Raw genomic sequence first — 27,863 nt, forward strand, 5'->3', positions numbered from 1 at the left:
CCGAAGCAGAACCTGCATCATAAGCTCTCCGTGCCAAAGTCTGAGAAGCTCTGGGGGGTGGCAGAAACTGCAGAAACCAGGCAGCTCACCAGCTGTGCGCCCTGCAAATGCTCGGGGTGGGGTTTTACTCTGTGCAATGTGGTTTCCAACGCTTGGTTTGTTTCTGGAAAAAGAGCAGTAGGTTTGCTTCTGGCAAATGAGCACACTTGATTAAAATTCTAATTCAATCAGGAAGGCGAGAGAAGGGCCCTCTTCCTTATGGGAAGTCAGATCCTGGAGGGCATAGGTTCCTCCAGATTTCTGAAATTCCATCTAGGTCTCCACCAGGGGACACTGGCAAAGTCTGGAGACGTGTTTGTTTGTCACAACTGGGAAGGATGGTGTTACCGGCATCTAGGAGGAAAGGCCAGGGGTGCTGGCTTCCACCTCGTTGGCCAGTGAATCGGTTTCTGCTCCAATCCAGAGAAAAAGGGTGGATTTACCAAATTTAGGGAGGTCTGGGAGCTTTCGAAAAGAACCATGCCAACCTTTAAAAGCTTATCCTTCACAAGCACGAGAGAAGTTGAAATAAGACTCAAGGAGTAAAGTAAGGCTGGGATAGGTAACTGAGAACAGGAAGAGCAGGGGAAGGAAGAAATGTGGCACCGAAAGGCCAACACCCAGAAAGTACATATAAAAATCTTGTTTATTACACAAAATACTTTCTTATTCATAAGAAAGACTTAAATACTCCCCTTCTCCAAATACATCAGGTTTTTCTCACTTCTCTGTTTTCCAAACCTCTTGAAATGTGGTTATAATGGGAAAAAATAAACTTCTTTTCCCAAAACTATTTTTTAAAGGAATGTGTAAAAGTCACCAGAGATCAGATACCACATCAACAACTCAAGAAAGGAACACCGGAGCTGCCCTTGAACGACTGATTTTGTAACATGCTTCACACTTGCCTCCCCTCCTCCACAGGACTCAGAAGTCACCAATGTGGGTCGGGAAAGGATGGTTCCCTGAGCATCTTGCCCAGGGTCCCACCGCAATCTTCGGGCACTTGTCCTGCCAGGAGCTCAAGGCCTTCTCCAAAACAAGAGAAGGACACCTGAAGGGCCAGGGGAGCTCCCAGGAGTGGGGCAGGCGGGAGAGAGCTGAGAACGAGCCTGGCACGGCAGAGTGTGAAAAGCACCATCATTTCCGATTGAAATGCGAGGGGAGGTCCATTCCTTCCCATAAGTAGGTTGAGCAGAGTAATTCCGTCCTCTTTTGTGTTTGCCAGGCTCAGGGGTGACACAGGCAGGGATGCCTGGTGCATTCAGGATCCCTTTACTGCGCGGCTTCCGCGGATACACAGTCCGGGGGCAGCTCCATCAGTTGCCATCCCGGGCATCCGGCTGCGGCTGCGGCTGCGGCCCCAGGGACGAGGCCAGTTTCGTGAGGGCCCTCGCTATGACGTCCAGGTGGCCATTCATCGTCCGCAACTCCACCAGGATGTCCCCGACGCTGGCTTCCAAGGTCGCGGCGGCGGCGGCGGCGGCGGCGGCGGGCCGGGCGCAGGGCGGCGGGGAAGCGCCCGGGTCCTCCGCGCCCTCCTCCCTGCCTGCCGCGCCCGGGCGCGGGGCGCAGGTAGCCGGCCGATCACGCTCATCCCCGCGGACGCCGGGAGGGGTGGTCGAGGGGCAGCCGGGCAGCCAGTCGACGAGGCGCGGAGCTCCCTCCGGGGAGGAGGCGACCACCGAGTAGAGGCCGGCGCGCCGGGGGGCGCCCGAGCCCGAGGCGGGAGGCGCAGGGGCGGCGGGGAGCGGCGGCAGCAGCGGGGCCAGAACCGAGGGCCCCGGGGAGAACGCCTGGGGCTCGCAGGACGACGAGGGAGAAGGAAGCGCGGTGGTGGAGGGGCCTGGGTCCTCGGAGGAGAGGAACAAGGTGGTCGAAGACTGGGAGTCCAAGGTGCTGGGCTCTGAATCTGTCAAGGAGGAAACGAGAAAGGGTCACTCGGGCATTTATTGAGCGCCAGTTGTATGTCCGGCTCCATGCTAGGTATAAAGGAACTGAGTTAGAAGGTGGAAACTTATTTCCTACCCCTAGATCCGATAAGGAAGAGTGGGTCTCAGGAGCACGGGAATCCCTAGGCAGGGGAGACCATGGAGTCCAGCAAGGCATCCTGGTGGCTAAGGCTCTCTCCTGAGGTCTAGAGAGGGGCACTGCTGGGAAGACAGCAAGGGAGTTCCAGGCAGGGGCGGAAGTTGCAGCCTGTTCGCAGGCAGTCTTGCCAAGGACAGTAGGTCAAGGTTGTGAAAGGAGGACCCCTCCACCCCCCTCAGAAGCAGAAGTGTGTTAAGCAGAGGGCTCCCTCCACTGTCCCAGCAAAGCCAAGCTCTCAGGAGGAAGTTGAAAGAGTTTGGGGCCAGGAGCCAGATCTCAGCGCTCTGCCAGAAAAGGCCATGGAACCTCGGGCCAGACCCTTCCCCCCTTGAGGACTTGGTTTCCTATCCCAGTGACCCCTGGGTCCCAACCAGGACTGATCAACCTGCCTTCAAAAGTCTTCAGCTTGGGGCTTCCCTGGTGGCGCAGTGGTTGAGAGTCTGCCTGCCGATGCAGGGGACGCGGGTTCGTGCCCCGGTCCGGGAAGATCCCACATGCCGCGGAGCGGCTGGGCCCGCGAGCCATGGCCACTGGGCCTGCGCGTCCGGAGCCCGTGCTCCGCAGCGGGAGAGGCCACAACGGTGAGAGGCCCGCGTACCGCAAAAAAAAAAAAAAAAAAAGTCTTCAGCACGGGTCTAAGTTCACAGGGGGCCGCACTCAAAGACTCTGTAAGCCTCCTGCTGTGAGTTCTCCCCTAATCCCCTGAGTCCCCACGTAGAAAGTGGGCAGCAGCTCTTTGCAACTGGGTATAGCAGCAAGGTTTACCAACCTCAGATCAAAGGATCCACCTCAATGCCAATGACCTCAGCTGTTTCGGCCTCCCTGTTCCCGCCTTTGGGTAGACGGCTCGTGCTCACCCTGGAAGCGGTTCTGAGTCTTACTGGAGCCCATTCTCCGAAGGCTTGCTCCCAGCTCCAGCTGGAGTGTCTACTCTTGGCTCTCCTCATTGGCAGTTTGGGTGCCCACCTTTATGCCCTGCCCTTGAGGGGTTCCAAGCCTTTCAAAGGCAGAGCTTGCTCTATTACCTCGGCCTGTTATCTTGGGGAGGTGTGGGTGGGAGAATGACATGACGACAGAGCCGGTGAGTAAACACGTTCCCCATTGCTTGTGAACGTGTGTGCTCTCGCTGCCCCTCATGGGTGAGCTGTTCCGTCATTTGGGAGTTGAGTCTTGCGGAGACTCAGAGCAATCATCTGGCGAGAGTTTGTTCCCTCATCCTGACTTCAACTCAACCACATTCTCACAGTACTCACAGGTCCCAGATGTTCCAATGTCCAGTCGGTATGGTTGTGAATTTGGTCTGATGGGAGCAGAGAAGCAATGGCTCTTCGGGGACCGCAGTTGAGGAGAGCCACCCGTGTGCCCGAAAACTCCTCTGATGGAGATCGCATGGGCACTTTCTGCTATTGGCTTTCACAGAACTGCCTCTCTTCCACCAGAACTTCAGTTCCTCCGGTTTCTGTGAGGCTCTTCTTTTGTTAACCACGCATCTCTGACACTTCTGGGCACATCACCCTCGTGAGTTGAAAAGAATCAAAGAGAAATCCTACAAACTGTTGGCTCTGCTTTTGCTTGAGCACGATGTTAATAAGCTTCACACACAGCAGACAAGAGGCTGTTATATATAATCGAAAAGAAGTCTAACAAGGAAAATGAGATAGAGGCAGGTACCCAAAATGTTCTAGCGCAGTGAATTTCCATGTGCAGTCCATTCCCCTGGGACATTGTTAAAGGGCAGGTTGTGATTTGGCAGGTCAGGACTGGGGCCAGAGACTCGGCATTTCTAGCCAGCTCCCAGGTCACGTGGGTGCTGCTGGTCTGGGGACCACACCTTGCAAAGCAAAGGTGTAGACCAAATATACAAGGTTGGCAATAAAGCTTAGGGTTCACAATCGTAGAAACTGGAGTAACCAGGGGTAGAGGAGCGACCTAGAAGCCTCATATGATCATGAAGATAGTAATAGTAATGATGTGATGACCTCGCCTAGCCATCAGAGGAATAAGAGAGGTGGCCTATTCTACTGTTAGTTTGATGGTTTTCCAGCAAAGCCTTGAACGAGTGAGCACTGGCTTAGGGAGGAGTGAAGGGTTCTTAAAGAGGAAAGCCCTTCACTGCTGTTTAAGCTAAAACTTCAAAGATTTCTGCAGTGACCATGCATGAACATGCCTTGCCTTGTCACTGACCTTTAGCAGAAAGTGACTGCTTCTTTCCATGCCTGTAAGTCAAGGTCTTCTGAGTACTTTCTGTTCAATCCTATTGCTGAGTCAGGCTGAATCATTGCTCGGCTGGTAACTATGTACCTTGAACGGCTGACCTTTTCTATCTCTTTTACACTCACTTGGCATTCCCTATCACCACCACTTAAACCCACCTGCCTGGGCCTAGGCTTTCCCTGGGGGACGCCTGTGGAAGAGGTGAAGTGTGCAGCTGGCTACAGGAACCTGCAGTTCGTTTGCAAATAAACCCTTCAGATCATCCCCTAAAACCTGCCCCTCTTGCTACCTTCCCCTTCTCAGTAAGTGACCTTCCCTTTGTTTAGCCAAACACCCAGGACAAACCCTTGACCCATCTCTTTCCCTTACTCCCCACATCCAATCTGCCAGCAGTGGTTATAGCCTCTGCCTTCAAAGTATATCCAGCATCTGATCAATTCTCACTGGCTCAGGCAGTGGTCCAGCTACTGGTGGCTGAGCTGAGACCAGAAAACGGGGCTCCTGAGTTCCAGGCCAGTGCTTCCTCTGCCACACCCAAAAGCTTACTGGATTTGAATGAATCATTTAGAACTCTCCCCTGGCTCTATTGTGTCTCCCCAGCCCTCCTGGCCACCCTCCACCATTTGCCCAGGAAAATTGTTTGCTGAGTCATAGCCTCTTTTTTATATAAGATAATTTATTACATTACATTTACATTTATTCATTAAGTCATTCAACAAATATTTATTGAGCACCTACAATATGCCCAGCAGAATGCTCCACAGTGTACAGAGCCAGACCTAAATCCTGACCTCACTGTGGAGACAGAAATTAATCAAATAATTGCATAAACAAATGTGTAATTGCAACAGTGCTATAAGCATCTAAAAGAAAAGGGAAGGTTTGACCTAATCAAGGAAGATTCCCTGAGGAAATGCTGTTGGAGTGGAGTAAGGATGAGTAGTTAAGTAGGAAGAGAGGAGAATGTTGATGCATAAGCAAGGGCCTGAGGCAGAAGGGAGTGCTGCAAATATGTGGGACTTCCAGAGAAAGCCAGTTTGCTGCGAGTGGAGAGAGCCAGGGGAAGGAAGTGTGAGGTGAGATGAAGCTCAAAAAGGAGAGCAGGGGCCAGGAGATGGAGTGTGTGATAAACACTGCCAGTATTGCTCAATATCCATTTTCTTCCTCTTTTTCAGCTGGTCCATGACCACTTAGAATAAAGATTACATTTTCTAACCTCTCTTCCAACTAGCTCTAGGCTTGTCACTAAATTCTGGGCAGAAAAATGTCAGTAGAAGTGCTATGTACAATTCTTTGTTCCTGTGCCTGGGTTTTGGTTGCGATGGCAGGTGCTCAAGCAGCCCATTTGGACCATGAGGTAGAAACCACATGCTAAGGATTATAGAGCAGAGAACTGAGTCCCTGAGAATTTTGAAGAACTGCTATACAAATTCTAGCTGGCTCAACTGTAGCCTTTTTGTATGAGAAAATAAAATCTTACCTATTCAAACTCCTGTTAAATTGGGTTTTCTGTCACTCACAGCCAAACCAAATCCTGATAAACATGGCTTTGCTGAATTTATTAAGGGGTTTTGTCATTATTCTATGAACGATGGAAAGCTTTGAAAAAGTTTTAAACATAAGTGTGTGTGTCTGTATGTGTGTGTGTGTGTGTGTGTGTGTGTGTGTGTGTGTGATATGATCAGTTTTGTATTTCGAAAAGTTCACCTGGCTGCATTGGGCAAGAAGTGGACAGAATAGAAGCCAGGGACACAAGTTAGAAGGTTGCCATTGCAGGTGAGAAATTACAAAATGACAGTGGCTTTTGCTAGGGTGGTAGCTAGAGACGCAGAGAAGTAGACAGCTTCTAGAGACAGCTGGGACCCAGAAACATTAGGATTCACTATCAGCAGGGATGCAGGAGGTGGGGGAAAAGGCATCAGAGAAATGGGTGCACTCCTGGCTGCTGCTTCAGTGCAAGGTTCCAGAAATTCTGGCTGCAGAAGGGGAACTTTCCCTTTCTTATGCTCTGGAGTCTGGGTGGCCCCTTCCCAGCCCACACCCAGCCATGCAGCATAGCTCAGCTCTGACACACCTCAGCAGAGGCAGCCCGTGGGAACATTTTCCCAGGAGCCTGGAGGGAGGAGAAACAGGGTAGCTTTGGACAGGGAACCAGAGAAGCAGAAGTCTGTGAGAAAAGGATGAAACCTGTCTGGGGGAGAAGCATCATCTCTCAGCAGTGCAGCCAGGCCCTGGCCTTTGATGGTTCAGACTTGGCTGGGCCACTGCCTGCTTCTTTCAGAACCCCCGGCACACAAAAGGGAGGACGAGTGTCGGATGAACTAAACCCAATAATATTCACTCCTTTTATTTTCCAGAAACGTCATGAGACCCACAGGGCAATCTTCTGGTTTTAAGACCTGGTGAGTCACGCCTACAAATACCTCTGACTCAGTGTGATCCCAAGCCCTCACCAGGCATCTCCCAGGAACGTGGCTCAGCAGGAGAGCCGGAGCAGGACAGCCTGGCAGGGGAGAGAAGGGCTGGTGTCTCTGGAAGGGGTGAAAAGGGCCGGCTGCAGTACAGACCATGGGATTCCTGACTTGACACTGACTGCTCCCAATAACAGCCAACATTGACCGAGTGCTATCCCCAAGCCACATGCTAAATTCTCTCTTCTAATCTTCATGGAAGACCATGGTGTGGATTCTGTTTGTAATCCCATTTTCTTGTGTAGGAAACTGAGGCTCTGTTATGTTAAGTACCCTGCTCACTGTCACAGAGCCAGGAGATGAATCCATGCAGCTAATGCCAAAGGCTATCGTGTGTGAAGGAGGGCACATGCTTTACGGAGTTTGCAGGGATGAGACAAGGGCTGAGAAGGAGAGCTAACACTTGTGGAGGGTCTGCTACACTCTAGGCTGATGATTTGTCACCCTGACTGCATATTAAAATCACCTGGGGAACTTTATTAAACACTACTGTTGCCCCAGCCAATTAAATCACGGTCTCTGGGGAGGGTGCCCGGGCATCTTATATTTCAAAAGCACCCATTTTATAAGATAACACTAATACACAGCTAGGGTTATTCGACAAAAGCAACTTTCATACGTTTTCTTATTTAATCCCAACAGTGGCCTTCTTCCCATTTTCAAACGGAGAAACTGAGGCTCACAGAATTTGGATAGCTTAGACAAAGCCCACAGCCACCGAGACCTGATCCCATGCCATTCATGGTGATTCCATTCTCTCTCATATCTGGGCCTCCTCCATTCTGAAAACGTGTGAACTTTCTTAATGTAAATTTCTTTTGCAATTTGCATCTTTTTTGTTCAAGGGCGAGTACTGTTCAGGCCAGCTGTTGGAGAGTAGCAGTGCAGTCTGTAGCTACTGAGTAGAATGGGCTGGCCCAGGGGCCTCTGAAACCATGGCTACGGCTTCATCCAGGCTCTGCTACAGCCAATGGACCAGGACATCTGAAGAGACGCCCGGTAGCCCTGGCCAGGATGTGCCTGCGGACTCTCCCAGAACATCGCCCATTCACTGGAGTCCCTGCCTCTGAGGAGCCATCCTCTGAAGATCAGAAGGCCCAGCCCTGGGGAAATCCTTAGTCTCTGTTTCCAGAAGCATTAGTGACTTCCCAAGGATGACATGGGAAAAGTCATCACCCTTTTACTTCCGTGTGAATTAGCCGAGCCTCTAATTTCCTAGTGGCTGAGGGCTGCGCTAATGAGAAGGGGTGTTCATCATCAATCAACTTAGTAAAAACGCAGCTGGGAAGGCAGAAGGGCAGCCAGAGACTGATTTGAGCCAAAAGATTCTCCGGCACAAAGAGTACTTTTTTTTTTTTTTGCTGTACGCGGGCCTCTCACTGCTGTGGCCTCTCCCGTTGCGGAGCACAGGCTCCGGACGCGCAGGCTCAGCGGCCATGGCTCACGGGCCCAGCCACTCCGCGGCACGTGGGATCCTCCCGGACCGGGGCACGAACCCGCGTCCCCTGCATCGGCAGGCGGACTCTCAACCACTGCGCCACCAGGGAAGCCCAAAGAGTACTTTTTAAAGAGGGGAGAGAAAGAAGTGACAGCAGGGGTCTATCCACCGATGCTCATGGCAGGATTATTCACATTGGCCAAAAGGTGGAGGCAGCACATGTGGCCATGGATGGGTGGATAAACAAAATGTGATATTGATATAATGGAACATTACTCAACCTTAAAAAGGAAGGAAATTGTAATACTTGCTACATGGATAATGCTTCACAGTATGCTAAGTGAGGCAAGCCAGTCACAAAAGCAGATACACAGAATATTATATGATTTCTCTTGGGTGAGGTTCCTGGGGCAGTCAGAGTCATAGAGGCAGAGAGGAGCATGGGGGTTGCCAGGGCTGAGGGGAGGGCGAGCGGAAAGGTAGTGTTTACTGTGCAGACTTCCAGCTGGGGAAGATGAGGACATTCCAGGAGACGGATGATGGTGAGGGTTACCCAATAATGGGAAGGTACTTAATGCCACAGAACTGTACACTTAAAACTGGATAAAATAGTGAATGTACACTGTATATATTTTACCACAATAAAAAAAAAACAGCTGGGGGAGGTGTGACGGTAATTCACAATTTTATCCATACACTTGAAGGAAGGTCTATGTACGAACTTTCTGGGATGGTTTGTAAAAGAGGAATAAGAAAAACTGGTAAAATAAATTACTGTTGAGAACATTATAGATCAGATGTAAACACCCCGAAGACTCCCCTAAGAATGAGGACCCTTTACCCAGATCTGGACCTAAACATGACTGCATCATTAAAGACTGTTCCATTCGCAATCAGCAGGGTGAAAAGTTCTAAAATAGTTTTGCTGAGACTGTGGACATAGGTTAGAAGAAAGGAAAGTCTGGAGTCTGACACTTTTAGATCCACTTTTAGACTCATTCTACTTTTGGAAGCAAAGTGATGTCAACCCTCCAAGCATTTCGCAGCCAAGCTGCTGGCTCCTCAGGGTCCCCCTTTCTCACTAGCACCACTGGCCACCGAGAACAAGTGGGGATTGTTTCAGTTCAAGAGCCTCAGGTCCTCAGCCTGGCCCCTAGCTGCCCCATCCCTTCCTCGTTCACTCTGCCCCAACTATTTCTTGAAGGTATCAGACTCATTTCGACCTCAGGGCCTTTGCACTTGCTGCTCTGCCTGGCATTCTTCCCCCCTCGAACATCCCCATGGCTCCGTCTGTTACCGCCTTCAGCCTTTGCTCAAGGTCACCTTCTCCAGCGGTCTTTTCTGGACACCCTAGTTGAAAGGACTACCCTCATTCCCCCACATCAGTTTTCTGTACCCCTCGTCCTGCCCAAAAGATGCTGTCACTGTCCCACTCATACCCTGGGGCTTATTCCAGGTGGAGGGAGTTATACGAGGCTTGGGAATTGTGGCCTGAAAGACAATTTGAAAGAGCTGAAGTGTAGGGTGCCCAGGGCTGGGAGACTTGCATGAAATGACTCACTAGGTAACAAGGACAGAGAGCTGAGCGGCTGGTCTGCTAAGGTAAGGAATTTGAGCTTGAGCAGGCGGAGGGGAGCCACTGAAGGATGGTAGGCAGGAGAGCGATAGATTTGATTTGCATTTTTAAGCGATTACTCTGGCAGCCGGCCTTGTGGAGGCTGAACACAGGGGGTGAGGCTGGAGGCAGGAAGACCAAATGTAAAAGGAACCTCTGGCTGTTCAAGGAGCTCAAATGATATTACACCAGAAAGAGACACAAGCGTGAAGTCCAGCCAACCAGTATTAGAAGCAAATTTTTTTTTTCTAGGAATGGATTGAATTTCAGCAAAAAGAGACTTTCCTGCCACCCTTTATGGACAATACAGTGAGGGCTGCCTTCTGCCCTGGTTCAGGTTGTCCACCCTGGGCCTTTCATGCATCAATATTCAATAAAAGCGAGCGTGGGTTTTATGGGATTGTTTGTTAAGCACAGAGCCAAGCTTTTCTACTCAGACAGAACGGCTCTGCCAACGTCTAAATTGGCCGTTTTTTGCATATAGGGTGTGAGGGCTATCTCTCTGTGTCTTTACGAGCACACCCACTTGGAAGGAGACATATGTGACTATATATAATATCTTTATGTGATTTTTTGAAGAGATGTTTATACAACCTGTATATTCCTTGGCATGAATATGTTTGTAGCATGCAGAAAGGGAGAGACAGAATGCAAAAGCGATTCCCACACCATAACCGACTTTGGCTCACGAAGAAAAATGCAAAATAGATTATGTTCCCTAGCAATGCCTCCAGGGTTGAAAGATTTCCAAATCCACCCATTTAATCCTTCCTCCTGGAAGGGCACTCACCTTTGAACTTTATTTTTTAAAACTATCATTTAAAAAAATAACAATCGCACAGCCCAGACCAGGCCCTACTGCAGCCCAGGCTCCCCGCCCCTATCCCATACCCCAACAAGAGAGCTAAGCAAAGGGGCCATCTTGCTTGCAAAAACAACAAACAAACAAAAAGCCCCGCGGGCTGCTTGATGAATTTGATGGAAAGAGCCAGGCTGTAAAAGACGGCATTTTGGCTTTAACAAGGCCAGGAGCCCGGAGCGAGCGCCGCCAGCTGGGTAGTCTGAACCAACCCAAGAATATTAGAACCTGGGGTCACCCGGAGCTGGGACGCCACCAGGAATGCGGGCAGGAGAGACGGTCTGGCGGGGCGGCGTGGGGGGGGGGGGCGGGCGGCGCTGGGGATCACTGGGGCCCCGCGCTGCCAGCTCCTTGACGCAAGTCAACAGGCGGACGGAGAGGCCAGGACAGCTGTGGGGGAGCAGCGCTGTGCCCGCAGAACGGGGCTCGGCTGGGCCCTCTTCACACGACCAGGCTCCAGGACCCCTGGGGTAAGGCAGGTGGACACACACGCGTGTCCACTCACCAGCTCAGCAGGTATAGCACCTCAAGGAGAAAGCCTCCTTGGCCTGTTCCGACGCCTCCTTGCCACGCTGTTGGCCCACAGGAAGTAAAGGAAGCAGTGGAGCGTCCCACCTGCAGAGGAGGGAGGGGCGATGGTCCCATTTCCCAAAGCCATAAGCAGCGAGGTTCTCAACAAGGGTGTCCCGAGTCAATGGCAGAGCAGAGGAAAGGGATCCTTCGCTGTCCTCTGGACCTAAGTGGCAATGTCCAGCTCTGGACACGCTTGGAAAACATCTATTAAGTGGATTACCCTGTTTTTCTCAGCATTCCATGCAGCCCTGGGAGCACAGCCTCGCTCTTAACGTCTGACGCCTCTGGTGTCTGTCACCTATTTCCACAGTTCCCCCACCCCACCCCCTGCACATAGAAGCAAATGACCCCAAGAAATGGCCCTATGAGTTCTCTCACTGCCCCATCCGGACACTTTTAATACTTGATCCTGTCTCTTGAGAATTCCCTGGAGATTAGATCACCCAGCCGTGTCACTGTGTCTCTCCTTAGGAAAGCTTTTCTAATTTAGGTCCGAGCTTTCCCTTTCCTTCATTCCATGCCATCCCTCCTAATGCTAACCTCTTGTGCCAGGCTCAATTACACACAAAGCTCAAATGAGCAGCCCCAACTCTAAACTTGGCCCTGTCCATTAGAAGGGGAGGTCTTGGGCATCTTACTCTACCCAGAAAGAAAGATGCTGTTCCCCAAGGGGAAACAAAGCCAAGGATGGGGGGGGGGGTGGAATCTCCTGCAAAAGTCAAGAATGAAGAAACAGGGAATTCCCTGGTGGCGCAGTGGTTAAGAATCCGCCTGCCAATGCAGGGGACATGGGTTCGAGCCCTGGTCCGGGAAGATCCCACATAATGCGAAGCAACTAAGCCTGTGCGCCACAACTATGGAGCCTGCGTTCTAGAGCCCGTGAGCCACAACTACTGAGCCCACGTGCCGCAACTACTGAAGCCCACGTGCCTAGAGCCCGTGCTCCGCAACAAGAGAAGCCACCACAATGAGAAACCTGCACATCGCAATGAAGAGTAACCCCCGCTCACCGCAACTAGAGAAAGCCCATGCGCAGCAACGAAAACCCAATGCAGCCATAAATAAATAAATAAATAAATAAATAAATTTCTTTTTTTAAAAAAAGAAGAAACAGACCAGCTCTGGCCCCCCCAGGGCACTGGGGCTGAAGGCTGATGCTGCATCTTCAGCCAGGCCTGTTAGGACCCTGCCCTGCCCCAGGCATGCAAGAGCAACAGTAGTGCTTTGATTTTTCCCTTTCTAAAAACGTCCTCCAGCCTGACCCTACCTACGCTTTCACTACAGGGTCAGCAGAGGGTGAAATGAGAGCATTCTCTCGGAATTTCCTGACTTCTGTGAATTTTTCTCAAGATCTGGCCATGAGTCAATGTGAGGCACTGTGACACATGGTGTGCCTTGCAGTGGCTCCCCTCCCTTCTGGAACACCGTGCAAAGCATCTCCCAGCTGAGTAACTGAGGACGAAAATCCATAAGGCCCCCCCACCTTCCCCCCAACTCTCCTTCCATATTGTCTCCAAATGAGAGGAGATATGGAACCATATTTTATCAGGATATTAATATTCTCTAGAAGTACGGAAAGATCTGTATTGATGCAGTTGACTTCCTTTGCAGAATTAAGCTCTCTTGTATGATGTTTGTTGGTCTTTACGTTTCGGGTGTTTAGAGAATGGGGCAGGGGGGCGGATGAGAACAGCCGTGGAGGAGAGAAGAGATTGCTCAGATTAACAAAGTCCTGGCAAGATCCTAGAACATCCCCGAAAGGTCCAGGTGAACCGGACTAGGTAGGCAGGTGGATTTATCGGCTCAACTTTATTGATGTTGACAACCAATCTGAAATAGCCAAACAAAGTAGATTAATTATAATTTTGTATTATATTATCTGAATTATCTGACTGCCAGGACTGGATATCACTTGCCAGTGGAGACCAGCTACAACCAGTATCTGCTAGTGATGGTTTATAATTCCCCCCCAGAGTTTGGGGGGGAAGTGCTCAGATCAAAGACATCTTTCAAAAGATGCTGGAATTAAAATGAAGGGAATACTATACAGCCATTAAAAAGAATGAAATTTTGCCATCTGCAGCAACATGGATGGAGTTGGAGCGTATTATGCTGAGTGAAATAAGTCTGACAGAGAAAGACAAATACTCTGTGATATCACTTCTATGTGGAATCTAAACAATAATACAAATGAGTGTATGTGCAAAATAGAAACAGACTCACAGATATAGTGAACAAACTAGTGGTTATCAAAAGGGAAAGAAAAGGGGGAAGGACAAATTAGGATTAGGGGAATAAGGGATAACAAACTACTATGGATAAGGCAGATAAACAAGGATATATTGTATATCACAGGAAATTACAGCTGTTATCTTGTAATAACTTTTTTTTTTTGCGGTACGCGGGCCTCTCACTGTTGTGGCCTCTCCCGTTGCAGAGGCTCCGGACTCGCAGGCTCAGCGGCCATGGCTCACGGGCCCAGCCACTCCGCGGCACGTGGGGTCTTCCCAGACCGGGGCACGAACCCGCGTCCCCTGCATCGGCAGGCGGACTCCCAACCACTGCGCCACCAGGGAAGCCCCTGTAATAACTTTTAATGGAGTATAATCTATGAAAATACTGAATGACTATGCTGTACACCTGAAACTAATGTAATATTGTAAATCAACTACACTTCAATTAATTAATATGAATCGAGTGTTAAAACGAGATTGCTAAATGTTTGTGGAGCCTGGCCTCACTCGGGGTTCTTGGGAATGTGTGTGGAAGCATTTTGCAAACTGTCATATGCTACGCAAACAGCAAGGAATCACCATCCTTAGGGTGTATTAAGACCCCACCTTGGGACCAAAGAAGATTAAGCCTTTTATAAATAGAGCAGAGAATTTCTAACCGTCCTAGTAGGGCCAAGTGCCTCTCTTTCAAATGCAGAAAACGAAGGGCAGACCCTAGGGGAGTTACCCAGACATTGAGGAAAATGAGGCACCTTGTACCCCCTCTGCCTACGTAGCCCCTTTCCCTCCTTAGACCCCCAGGAAGAGCATCCTCGGTTGTAGAAAGTCGAACTTGGGAAGGAAAATCCCAGTTTGAAGCAGAAGCTCTCAGAGCTCCTACACCTCCTGCTGTTCTGAGGTAAATGGAAGATAAATATTTTCTGGGGCTCTTTCAACCAAGGTGAAGAAGGTAACTTTCCTCTCCCCGCCCCCCGTTTCTTCTCCTTCCCCAAAACCCCCTCCCTTCTCTTCCTGTCTTCTCACCACCATCCAAAGAGACAACTCTTCGGTTTTCTTCTCGTTCTGGAAAAAACTGTTTTTCTGAATTGCCGTCTTTTCACTGACTAGTGAAGGCAAAACCAGAGAATTAAATGAGGTCATTGGGTAAGAAGGAATCAAATCTTAGTGAACTATGAGTTCTAAATTTAAAAAAAAATTTATTATATATTGTAGATTTTTTATAGATTTAAATTATTTTTATTATAACTATATATGTATATATTTATAATTTATTTTTTAAACTAATAGAACCTTTCCTTTTCCTAGCCGACCATCTACCATCTTTTTTGTAGTTTGCTGGCTGAGATGCGGCCCTGGGGTGGGCACTGGGGGAGCCGGGATTTCTCCGAGCCCGGGGCCAGCCTCTCTTACTGGCAGGCCCTGGAAACCTTTTCCTTCCAGCTCCGCCCCATCATGCTGTGGTTCCCCTCTATACAAAATGAGCAAAACAACACTCTTCCCTCCCACGGGCAGGAGATGAGGTGGCTAATCCTTGCAAATCTGTCAAGTGTTTTAAGGTCCTTGGATTAAAGAATTTACTTGGGAGAAGAAAATACGATTCCAGAGTGGAATTCCACTCGGTGGTCATGTGTTCTGTCCCTCCCGCCACCCAATCTGCCCCCACCCCCGTGTCTTACTTGACTTGGAACAAGGCCCGTGAGCTATGAGGGGTTCAGAACGCCTTTAAGTCACCTCTTGGCCTCTGCTCCTCTTTACCTTTTAATAAATTCTAGTTCTACTCCCGCTTTTCTTCTTCTTCACGCAGCCAAAACCTTCTCTCTCCTAATGTGGGTTATCAGATGAAGAGCCAGCTGCTTGGAGACGGGCCCCCTCCCATCTTGCTCTTTCCTCTTTGTCTCTCATCCCTGCCTCTCCTTTGCCAGTGCTTCCCTTCGCACCCCCTGTTTTGTTTTTTGTTTTGTTTGCGCCATACAGGGGCCTCTCAGTGTTGTGGCCTCTCCCGTTGCGGAGCACAGGCTCCGGACGCACAGGCTCAGCGGCCATGGCTCACGGGCCCAGCCGCTCCACGGCACGTGGGATCTTCCCTGACCGGGGCACGAACCCGTGTCCCCTGCATCGGCAGGCGGACTCTCGACCACTGCGCCACCAGGGAAGCCCCCGCACCCCCTGTTTTTCACATGCCAGACGTTTCGATAAATTGAAACAAATGTGACTCTGAATTCTTGGCTGTAAAATTTGCTTCGTCCTCCTGGACCGGCACTCTCTGAAATGGAGCCTGGTGCCTCCTGGGGAGTGTGGGCCACTGGGCGGTGACGGAGCAGGGCCTGGCTGTCCCCAAGGAGGCTCTTCCCTACTCAGGGCTTCCCGACGTCAGCATCCCACGTGGAATGTGGGAAAACACCCAGGCAGCTGCTAGGGCGGCCGTGAGACAGCGGCCAAGAATGCCCCCGGCCCTGGCCGCAGCTGTGTCCTCAACAGGTGCTGGCGGGCCGCCGGGCATGCCTGCATGTGTCACCCCCTCTTCTGGACACACAGAAACATCCCGGATCAGGGCCACCGACGTGACCTCTCTCCATTCACCCCGCCAGTCCTGAGGCCACAGAGATTCGGGCACAAGACAGTCCCAGGTGACAAAAAGCAGCCCGAGTCACCTCTCCTCTGCTCCACCCTTGCCCTCAGCGTGAGGCCCACTGGACAAATGAGAGCAGCTCCTCCCATGAGAGGCACCTTCCCGGCCTCACTGCAGGGAAGGAGGTGTTTCCAGAGAAGGGCAAGGCTGACCCTTCACTGGCTGGCTCTGATCACAGCTCCAGAGAGGCTGCCACACCACACTTCCTAAGCTTGGGGACAGGACAGAACCAGGCACCTTCCTCCTGCCCCTGGGTCCCCTCTGTCACCCCTCCTGCCTTTCTCTCCTTCACCTGCCCCAGCTTCTCACCTCCCAGAGCCCACCCTCCTCTCAGGGAGAGTTAGTTACCCTGGTGGGGCGCACGTGTGTGTGTGTGTGTGTGTGTACATGTCTGTGCGTGCGCACGTGTGTGTGTGCGTGTCTGTGCGCGCGCGTGTGTGTGCGTGTCTGCACGTGTGTGTGTGCGTGTCTGTGCGCGCGCGTGTGTGTGCGTGTCTGCACGTGTGTGTGTGCGTGTCTGTGTGTGTGTGTGCGTGTCTGTGCACGTGTGTGTGTGTGTGTGCGTGTCTGTGCGCGTGTGTGTGTGTTGCCTCCTCAACAAGACAAGAATAGGGACTGTGCCATTATAGCCATACAGCAGCCCCCCAACAGTGGCTGTTTTGGGGTTTTTTAATTGTTTTTTGTTGTTGTTGGAGTATGGTTGATTTACAATGTTGTGTTAGTTTCAGGTGAACAGCAAAGTGAATCTGTTATACATACACATGTATCTACTCTCTTTTAGATTCTTTTGCCATATAGGCCATTACACCAACAGTGTTTCACTCATCCCTATGGAAATAAAAACCAAATCAGAAAAACATCCCGTGTTAAATCCCGTGTGTATCTGTATATAAAATCTCCTCTCCCAATCCCGTGTGCTTTGGGGAAAATAGTATTTACTTGTGTCTTCCTTATCTATATTTTACTCTCTCTCTTTTTTTATTTTTGTGGTACGCGGGCCTCTCACTATTGTGGCCTCTCCCGTTGCGGAGCACAGGCTCCAGACACATAGGCCCAGCGGCCATGGCTCACGGGCCCAGCCGCTCCACGGCATGTGGGATCCTCCCGGACCGGGGCACGAACCTGTGTCCCCTGCATCGGCAGGCGGACTCTCAACCACTGCGCCACCAGGGACGCCCTGCTCTCTTTTATTGTGTTTTACTTTACATTTCCCAAAGCCTGTTAAATGGAGTGCCATGAAAATTCAGCTCCATGACGTAGAAATGCTGGAACATTCGGAGCTGAACAAAGTTAAACAGGACTTTTCGGCATCTTAACACAATGAAGGGCATGGCGATCGTCCACAAGAAAGGTAGAATTCAGGGTTTTCCAAACCTGCTTAACCTCAAAACCCCGTCTTTGGAGGAATATTTCAAGGAACCGGCATCGCTTTGGTCAATGCTTCAGTGGACATCAGCTCCTCTCGTGAATGACGTACAGCACCCAGCAAGCATCGTGCACGGGCCAATGCTCATGAAAGACCAACGCCTCTGCCTTCCTTCAAGCCAGAAGAACAGAAATGCCTCATCTCCCAGAACTTTTGACAATTACAGGAGGAAGAAGCCCTTTGGCAAATGAGGGATTTGCTCCGGCCTTTGTGTTTCAGCCTGGCATCATGAGGGAATAGCCAAAGCTCTTCTTTCCACCAGAGGCCCTCATAAAAAGCCAGAGCCCTCAGCTGTTCATCACCGGCAGTACCAGCATCAGGGCAACAGAAGCACTGCAAAGCCTAGAAAAGTCCAGATATGGCAGTGAGCCGTGATGACTCTTTCAAATACAACTCTTACCCTGGTGCTGGCCGCCTTCTGGACTTGGTCTAACTGCTTTTGAGGCCCCTGGTTAATCAGCTCTCACCTCCTGGCGCCCCAGAGGCTCTCTTTGGTGGCCCATGTGACAAGGTTCTGGGACTTGTGTCCTTCTTCAGGATGCTTCGAACTGCCCTACAGCCTGGACATGGATCCCTGAGCCAATTTTGTTTTCTTCAAATCCGGGGGAAGAGAGGAGTGGCCTGCTAGCTTCCTGGGAACGTTGGTGATGTCGGAGGGTCGGGGTAGGGACGGGGGAACTGTCGGGGCCAATCCAAGAGATGGGATCAGGGCATTTGGAGAAGCCAGGCCAGTTCCCACAGGGCACCGACCTGGAAGCTTTGTAAACAGAGCTCACTTGGCCACTGCAGCATCGCTGCTGGCAGAGTGTTTACTCCCATCACTTCCTCCTCATTTCCCCCTGACACTGTCCCTACGAAGAAGGATGGGAATTGGGTGAGAATCAGGCAGACGATATCCTCTGGACAACCATCAGGGTTTCTAAGAATCACGCCAAGCCGCTGCCGGCCAGCTCATGTTTCTTCCTCTTCCCCTCCACGGGCATGAGTACCCAGGGAGGCAGCGAAGAAGCACAGCTCAGGAGCTGCCCGGGCTCTGTGAGACGGCGTGGTCACTTTGCAGCTTGGAGCCTCAGTGTGTCCATCTGGGACATGGGCACAGTGGTTCCCTCCTGGCTTGTCTCACAGGGGCCTCTGAGATGCACGATGGCGAGAGGGGGTTGAGAGAACTAAAGACCAGCCTCCCCTCCATTTCCCCGAAGCTTTCCATTCCTGCACCTCAGCCTCTGTCCCCCATGAAGATCAAATAGAGACTCCCTCTCACCCAACACATGAGGCCGCAGGAGACCAAAGGTCCCACCTCGTGAGATTCCAATCACAGAATTACACGGTGAGAGTCCCCTGAGCTGCCTTACCTGGGACTACAGATCATATCAGAGAAAAGACAGCCCCCGCCCCCTTACCACTTACCCGCTCTAACGATGCCTGTCTCGTCTTCTCTGCCAAGCTCTTTCCTGGGAAGCTATCAGGACCGTGGCTGAGCACGTGTGGCTTTGACCCTGACAAGACTGAACCCAAGGCGACCCTACCTCCATCTTCCTAACTGGTCCGTATGGAGTGAGACGACAGGACCCCAGGGAAGAAAGAACAGAATGGGTTCATTTCTGCTCCTTCCCCACTCCCCCAAGCCAGCCTCCAGATCAGTGCTTCCAGTTACAGACGCTCTGAAGCTGGTTCCCAGAATATAAGTCACATGGAAGACGCCCAAGTAGAGAAGGTGCCTTTCCCCAGACAGAGGAGCCCTCCAGGGCACCCACAAAGAGCTCAGGATAAGCCCTTCCTGTTTCTGTGCTGCACCTCCTTTATCCTCCTGATGGTAACTCACAAAGCCTTCATCAGCCCGGTCTCAGACTGCAGCATCTGTAGAAGGAGTCCCAGCCCTTCACACACCCTCTCTGTCTGCAGGGACCTGACTGTGGTCATTGTTCTCGGCCTCGTACTTCCCTTCCCTGAAGTCCCAGCAAAACCGCCCGAGCTCAGAGCCTTGGGGTGACACAGGGAAGACACCAGGCTGTAATGTGGGAGGGTGAGGACCCAATAACCAAGACAGGAGAGAAGTGGCGGGGGGGGGGGGGGGGGACACAGGACAGGGAAGGAAAGGAGAAAAGACAGGAAGGGGTAGGAGAGAAGGGAAGGGAAGGAAGAAGATAGGAAGGGAAGGGAAAAGATAGGAAAGGAAAGGAAAAAAAAAAGAAAAAGAAAAAGAGAAAGGGAGGAACACTTCACCACAAAACCTTTAAAAATGAACTCTCTTCCCCAACAGAGGGATGTAACGGGGAGGAAGGCCACGAAAGGGAGCACAGACAAGTAAATATAAATACAGTTATTTTAGGGCTTGGTGGGGAATAGATGCTGGTGGTCTCCAGCTTCTTCCCGGTGGGTCGGCGCTCATCCCAGGGAGGAAACCTGGGCCATGCCAGCCCTGGCCTTGCGGCCCGACCGGGTGGCCGGCATGGAACCGCAGGGCGGCCGCAGGGGCAGAGGCTCAGCCGCACCTCAGAAAAGCCGGGGTGTAGGTGTGAACAGCACTGTGATATCTGGCCGAGGAAGGGCTAGTTCTCAAAGCCCCCATTCATGGACCCTACGCGCAGGAGCGGCAAACAGGAAAAAAAATGGTTTCCCAGTCGGCCTCGCAAGGTGGGTTCCTGTTTATTAATCAAAGACCACATCAAGAATGCAGGGTTACAAATGTTCCTTCTCAGGAGCACAGAAGCTGGTGGCTGGATGTAAAAAAACTAAAAATCCCAACCGGTGGACAAAAAGCTGCCGCTAGGGGGGCGGGGCCACCGTGTTAGTTTCCGAAGGAAAATTCTACAAAAGGATGGGGGGGCCAGCAGCAGGCGTCCGTTGCTGAGGGCAATGTGCTCTCCATGGGGCTGGAAACAGGCCTCCTGTTGCCGGAAGCTCTTGGGTGGTGGGGTTAGCGGCTGCCCCGCACCCCCTTTCTTCCTGCTAGCCCCCTCTTCTTCCTTCTGAGCTAGTAGCAGTGAGAAACGCCCAAGGGGATTTTTTTTTTTTTTAAGATAATTAGCAATTAGTTCCCTGTGGAAATCGGGGTAAATCGAAAGGAGGCCCTTGGAGGAGGTTCAGAGAAATTCATTCACCAGGCAAGGCTGGGCCAGACCAAGAGGGTCCCCCCCGCCCCCGAGGGTCCCCATTCCGCCCATCGGAGACCAGGCTGCGCTTCCCACCTACAGCAGGGACCGTGGAAAAGGAATTAAAGAAGCAAACTGCAGATAAGAGCGAGGCTCCCGCTCCCCTTTGAAGCTTAATTAAAGCAAACTGATCAGCCTTACACGGGGCCTGCTGCAGACTTCCCAAATGGCAGCGATAATCGCTAACAGGGAGCAGTGTTATTCCAGAGTCGGGGATGCACAGGAAGCGGGTTCAGGCTTCCAGTGCGGGTAGAGAAAAATCTGAACTGTGATAATTAAATACAAATCGCGCCTGGGGGCACACAAACAAACAAAAATCCTTGCTCTCTCCAGATAAGGGGAAAAGGGAGCAGCAGAAGAAATGGATTCAGGGCCATCTACGTTTAATTTCATTCTCTGGCAGATCTAAACTGATTTCTGGGTGAGGGGGATCAAACAGACCTGTCAGCAGATCACAAAGCCTTCTCGAATACGTGCAGGGTGTACCCCATCCAGCGCCCAGACCACCAGTACCTTTTATGATTTTTTGACAATACAAATATTTGGCAGTGCTGAAATCGCCCCAGTCAAATCAACCTGGGGCTTCACCTGCAGTTCTGAGGTGCTCTCCAAGAGTTTGCTGGAGCCCAGCCCCACATAACCACGGCTCACCTTATTCTAATATGGCAGGAAACTGTGTCCTCCTTCCCATGTCTGCTCACCACCCTCTGCAGGGGAAGGGAAGGTCTGCACTTGGTGAGTGTGGCTGTTGCTTTTGCCGTTGACTTGGCCCCTCTTGTTTTCCACACACAGGGCAGCCTAGTGGCCTGAGTCAGAAGACCAAGACTCAGACCTTCCCCTCTAGCCCTTCAGCTGCAGGCCCTCCGCCCTCCTGCCTGCAGAAGGAGGCCAAGGCCAAGTTCAGGCCGGGAAGCCATAGGGGGGAGCAGGCGTTTCTGAGACAGGGCCAAAGTCAAGGTTCAGAAGGGTTCACCTGAAGGGGGGCCCAGAGGATGAGCAGGGGAGGGAAACGAAACAGGAGCATCTGCAGCTGTGATGCCTCAAGGTGCTCAGGGAACACCAGGCAGGTAGGTGCTACCATTCATGAGGCTGCTGTTCGCTTCTTCCACAGAATAAGATTTCACCTGTATTAAGACACTGACACGTCTGCCTCATCGTTCTCTTTGAAAGTAGAAGTTCTTGGAGCATACAATGTGGGTTTCACTCAATGCCATTTTGGCCTTACTTAGAGAAGGTGGTATAATTTTCCCTCTTCACAGGTGAGAAAACAGGTACAGAGAGATACAGACTCAGGAGGAATCCAGGCAGGCTTCCTGGCCTATAAGGAGGGGCCCTGAAGATCTTTCAGGAAGCCTGGAGAAATCTGTACTTGCTTGCTAAGCACCTGTCTCCAAAAGCCTCAGTGTCAAGGGTTCCCCGTGAACCTAACCCATGAACTTGATGTATAACTTCCTCCATGCGCCCATAAACTTCAATGCCTCACCAACGTGTGGAGGATGAGGTCCTGGACAGCAGCTGAAGGACCATGCGTTCCATCCTTACCCCGCTGAGCCAGGCCTATGAACAGAGCAATTTCTATCAGACCCCAGCCCTCAGTGCCCCTGGATCCCAGAGAGTGGAAACATGAAATTCAGCCCTGTTCCTCATCACACAGAGACACCCCCCACCCCCCCACCCCACCCCCACCCCCGCCCCCACCCCCGCCAAAAAGTCTCAGACAAGCCCCATGGCAAAGCCAACAAAATTCAGTGTTTCTCCCCAGGCCACACCATGCTACAAAGTGACTACCAACCCCCTTCTTTTAGTGATTGCCTTGCTTCTTTCCTCCTGCCTGGGAGATTGGTGAGATAGTAAGTTACTAAACGGGCAGCACCTTGTGTGCCCGCAGTCCGGAGTAGACCTCGATTCCCTGGTCTCTCCCTGCCATCATTCAGTCTGAGCCCAGAGCGTATGATAAGCCCCTCCCCAGGCCTTCCTCCTGCGAAGCCCGTGGCTCTTTGGGGCATGTTCCCCTCGCTGCAGCCAGTTAGTGGACCTGGCTTTATGTGGTGACTTGCATTCTCGGTGGTTCTTATCTGTTGGAAAGAGCAATGCTGGGGGAGGTAACTGAGGCTAAGCCTTGGGTCTGACCACAGCCTCTGCAAACCCAGCTTCCACAGGGATGATACTGATACTCTGCTGAGATATCACCTCAGTATCAACACCTAGTCTTCCAGAGGGAGGTCACAGGCCCCAACCGTGGGGTCAATGGCTCTGTATCTCCTTCCTATTTCTCCTGGAGGCCACTTCTCCAGTTTGGGTCCAGGGTTCTGAGGGGAAAAGAGCAGAGGCATACCCTCTGAGCTCTGAAATGTACATGTTGACTTTGTCTTATTGTTGCTATTTTTTTTAATTGAAGTATAGTTGATTTACAATGTTGTGTTAATTTCTGCTGTACAGCAAAGTGACTCAGTTATACATATATATTCTTTTTCATATTCTTTTCCATTATGGCTTATCACAGGATATTGAATATAGTTCCCTGTGCTGTACAGTAGGACCTTGTTATTTATCTTATTGTTGCTATTTTTAATTTCTACATTGAAAATAGTTTTTTTTTTTCAGATTCAAAAATAATAAACAGTGCAAAACATTCAAACTCTAGAAAAACATAAGAAACTAAAACTAACCTGAAATCCACTAGTCTGTTAATCACCACTAACGTTTTGGTAATCCATCTCTTTATATCTCTGTCCATGAACATACGTACGCTTTCTATATAAGTGGGAGGTCATACGTACTGGTGTTCTTATATGGTGCACACCTTTTTCTCTTTTATGGTCTTTTTTTTTATCTCCCACCTCCCCGTCTTCAACGCTTCCCCTGCAGGGCACCAATGCTGCCTAATATGCCCTCTTCCCACCCTGATCTTCACGCTGCTTTCTCCACACAGCAGTGGAGCTTGATAAAAGCCCTGCTCCCGGGAAAGTTCTAGATTTTGACAATGGACCCTGGACAAAGAGACCAAGGCAGAGATCCACGCTTGCAATTAAGGAATCTCCGATAAGAAGTCAGAAGACCTCTAACCCGTAGATGCTGGATGTGGTGCTATCATTTTAAAGACTGTTGCTAGACTGAGTTCTGCTCAAAATATACCGACTGGAAGGACAAACAGAGCAGCCACAGATGTCCTCCTCTTCCTCCCAAAACCAAGCTGGGTAGGGTGTGGTGGGAGAGGGCATCCTATGTGGATTTCAGCACACCCTGTAGCCCCTTTAGATGGTCCTTCCAGTCCGTTCTGTGTGTATGGCAGGGATCTGGTCAGGATGGTACCAAACCGGGGTGTCACTAGCCTCCTTGGCGGCTCCACTGCCCACGCAGGTCTCCCCACAATTGCAAAGAACTCCTCAACCCTACCAAACAGAATTCCCCTCTGCTCCCACAGAGCAGCTTCTTGCTTTCTCTCATTTCTAATTATTTAAGGTCGTTCACCACCTTGTGTAACATCCTCAAGACATCAGCCACGCTCAATGGCCACTTCCTAATGCGCTGCTTTCCACAGCATGTGGTAAAGACGGATGTCATTTTAATCAACTCTGTGTTTTGAAAATGCAGATGTACACTAAAGATGAATTTGATAGTGGCTATTTGTTTAAGAATCCATTTATTGCGTAAGACAGGGATATCCTAAATGGGGCTACAAAAATACCTGATTTGCACCCAACATTTCAGGAGCATATTTGTTGCATTAAAGAGAGATGGGGGCGGGGGCGGGAGCGTATCTGGGTCCCTGTCTGTCTGTGTGTGTTTCTGCATCCATAAGCTTGGGCCTCTGGTCTCTGGCCTTTTAAATCAGGACCAGGTTGCCTGCCACATACCTCTCTTCTGCCTGTCACTCACCAGAAGCGGCCCCCTGCAGGCTGAAACTCTGCTGTGCAAACAGGTGCGGCAGAGTTCATCCAAAAGAGTTGACCAAACCCCCCCCCCCAAAAAAAAAACCCAAAACAAAAGCTTTCCACTCAGAGCAGGCAAGCTTTACTTTTTTCAAGTAAGTGTTACTTAACAGAAGGCCTTGTAAAGCTCATAAAACCCTGGAACATCTGGTAAACGGTGTCAATTTTACACATTCTCCAGCACAGGGTACATGACTCCTGTTTCCACTGGCGTAACTCAAGGATACTGGTGCGTCTCCGGGCATCCTGCCCATCCTGATTTTCATGGGATGATCCCAAGCCAACAGGTCATCTCTCCTTCCACCAGCCCAGCAACAGACAACAGAAAACCTCAGAACCTAGATCCAAGAGGCAAGGGACATGGTGGGGGAGCGGAGCCAGCCAAGGACATCACTCCTGCCGTGACAGGCGCACACGGCACGCTGGGAGACAGGGGAGGAGGCACAGACTAGGGTGCCGCGTGTGAGGGGCAGCATGACTTCTCTGGGTGGCTTTAAAATACCATGAGAATCTGCGGTTTTAATATTTAGTCATTTATACCAGTTGTTAAACATACCACCTTTGGCCTGAGTTGGATGCCAGGGATTGAGGGTTACTCAAAAACATTTAAAATCAATATTTCCAAAGTTGTCTGGAAATGAGGTCACAGTCCCATCAGCAGATGCTATTTGCTATACGTGTTTTTATATTCTAGCAAGTGAGAACCCCAAAGGCTCCACTGTGAGATTCTGACTTTGCTATCAGAAGAAGGCTTCTTGCTTCCCTGATGGACTGTCTTCCCACTGTGTGACTTTCAACCCTAGCGATGGCCGTAAGAAAATGTCACAGAGACCATCTAAATTTGGAGTCCCGGAGCACACATCTCAGAAAGCAAGACCTCACCCTTTTGCAAACCCTCACACTCTTGCATGTCCCTTCGGGATGTATTTAACTCTCAGGATTGTCCCAAAACCCAGGGATCAGGCAGTGCATGCACCCAGGAATGAGCCGAGGACACCTGGCTGTAGGAGGACTGACTGTGTGTTCTTCGGCAAGTCCCCCACTTAAGCCTCAATGTCCTCATCTGAGAAATTGCTCTGTGTTTCTCACAGGCTTGATGGGAGACTCAAACAACTTAATACGCATGACTGTGGTCTGTAAGACATTCCACAAGGGTTACTTACAGTTATACCTGCGTAATTGCTGACCATTTTGTCTTTTCTATAGTCTTCCCTAAAAAACCCAGTTCTGGCTAATGAATTAACAGAAAGTCTGCTGAAAGATTTCTGGGAAAGAATTGTTGCTGCTGATGAAATACTGAGGTTAGAGAAGAGAGCTCTCTGATATACCCTCTTCCCTGTGCTTCCTGACTTTGAAAGCAGAGCTGCAGCAGCCATTCTGTCATCATGAGACTAGTGGAGCTGCAGCAGCCATTCTGTCTTCATGAGACCACAAGCCCAAGAGTAAAAAGTCCATATGTTGAAGAGTGGAGGGAGGAGGCATAGAAAGGGCTTGGATCCTTGAAGACATCACCAAACCAATGCCAACAAATGCCTGCTTTTGGACTTCTTGTTATGTGACAAGAAATAAACTCTACTTGTATAAGTCACTGTCAGTTTTCTGTTCCTTGCAGCTGAACACATCAGTCCCTCTGTTAGCCACTTTCATATGACCTTGTATTTTCCTCTGTAGAACTTATCACAGTTATAATCACTTAATATATTATTCAATCCTTAGTATAATTATCTGCTCAATGTCTTTATTCCCATCTACACTTTAAGTTCTGTGAAGGCAGGAACCACCTCTGTCTGGTTCACTGCTGAATCCTCAGATCCTCCCTCACTGTCCAACATATAGTAGTTGCTCAGTAAATATTGGTTGGTTAAGTGAATAGCTCTGGTTCTAAACGGACACTGGTCACTTTGTTTCTTACTCCCCATAGTGTTTAGGTTCTGGGGATGTGGAGAGGCCACTCCACCATTTTACTTCCAACGCTAACTTGACTCAGATTTTTATGCCACTCAAGCCACCCCTCTTGTGGAAGATAACACCCAACACCGAGCCCTTAGAGGACCCTCAGTAAATACTTGTTGAACAGAATTTGCAGCCTCCCAGAGTGGTTTTCAATAAACAAATGCATTCTGCCTTCTAAAGTCTATTTGAATGCTTTCTTCAGACGTCTGAGCCTCAACCCCAGCTTTGAGAGCAGGAAAACACAGGAAAATAAGTAATACCCGCCCATACGGTTTCTGGATTTTGCTTCAAGAAGAAGGAAGAACATTTTCTCAGTGAAAAATCTTCCTTTTCTTGCAGCTCCCTGGGCTGTGTTACCACTTCTAGCCTCAGCTGGAGCTAGCAACCCAAAAGCAGCCCCAGAAAAGAGAAGGAAAAAGAATTAAATCACACCACCCACAAGGGATCAGGAGTTTACAATATAGTTTCCCCGTGGTTGGCTGCGAACACCGTCTGGAGGGTGGTCTCTCCCTCCATCGCTGGTCGCCGCGTCCTCCCTGTGCGCCAGGGGTATATATTACCTTTCCCTCTGTTAAATGCCAACACACAAACTCCTGGAAATGGTCCATCAGCAATTCCAAGACAGGATCCCCCACATAAGGCAGGAGGATCCTGAGTTCCAGCTTCCTGTCTCCATTCATAATGTACCTTCCAAATGGAGAGAGAGACTGAGTCCTGAGGGGCCATAAAGCATAACAGTCAGGAACCAGGATTCCAGACCTGGGAATTCTGCCACTTCCTGGTTATATAATCCTGGCGTTTTATCCAATCTCCATAAAACTCACTCTCTGCATTGCTCAGATTGGGAAATAAATGAGATAACCCACGTAAAAGTGCAAGCTTGCCACAGAGTAAGCCTCGAAAACACGTCAGATATTTTTATCCAGGCTCAACCAGACCCACACTCACCTATTAAACCATGCTTCGGGAGTCGTTAAATGGCTTTCAAGCTTTTTCTTCCTGATTGGCCAGTTCCCCCAGCCCTCTCTGGTCCTGCCTATGTTGCCTCTGAGTGCACCCGCCTCTCCTAGCTTCACTCTCTGAACGGGCTACTCCAGCTTGAGAGATGCCTTTTAGAGCCTTCGTGGAGCCTGGAAATGGCTATCTCGGTGAATACCTTAGTCACCCTGAACTTTGCTCCCCAGTTCTCTGCCAGGCAGGTTAGCTCCCCTCAGCTTGTTTGCATCCTTTGAACATC

At 50.4% G+C, this 27,863-nt stretch overlaps 1 protein-coding gene across 3 annotated transcripts in view; it reads right to left on the reverse strand.

Moving 5' to 3' along the window:
* Positions 1 to 735: 735 nt before the first annotated feature.
* RUNX2 (RUNX family transcription factor 2) overlaps positions 736 to 27,863 on the reverse strand; it is a 314,752-nt gene continuing 287,624 nt past the window's right edge. For all 3 annotated transcript variants that reach the window (XM_067752784.1, XM_067752781.1, XM_067752785.1), the window contains one exon: positions 736 to 1,951. In XM_067752784.1, coding sequence (XP_067608885.1) covers positions 1,359 to 1,951 — 593 coding nt within the window. In that variant the 3' untranslated portion in view covers positions 736 to 1,358. The remainder of the gene's footprint in view (positions 1,952 to 27,863) is intronic.

This window comes from Pseudorca crassidens, chromosome 10, assembly GCF_039906515.1.
Source record: "Pseudorca crassidens isolate mPseCra1 chromosome 10, mPseCra1.hap1, whole genome shotgun sequence".
NCBI classification, from domain to species: Eukaryota; Metazoa; Chordata; class Mammalia; order Artiodactyla; family Delphinidae; genus Pseudorca; species Pseudorca crassidens.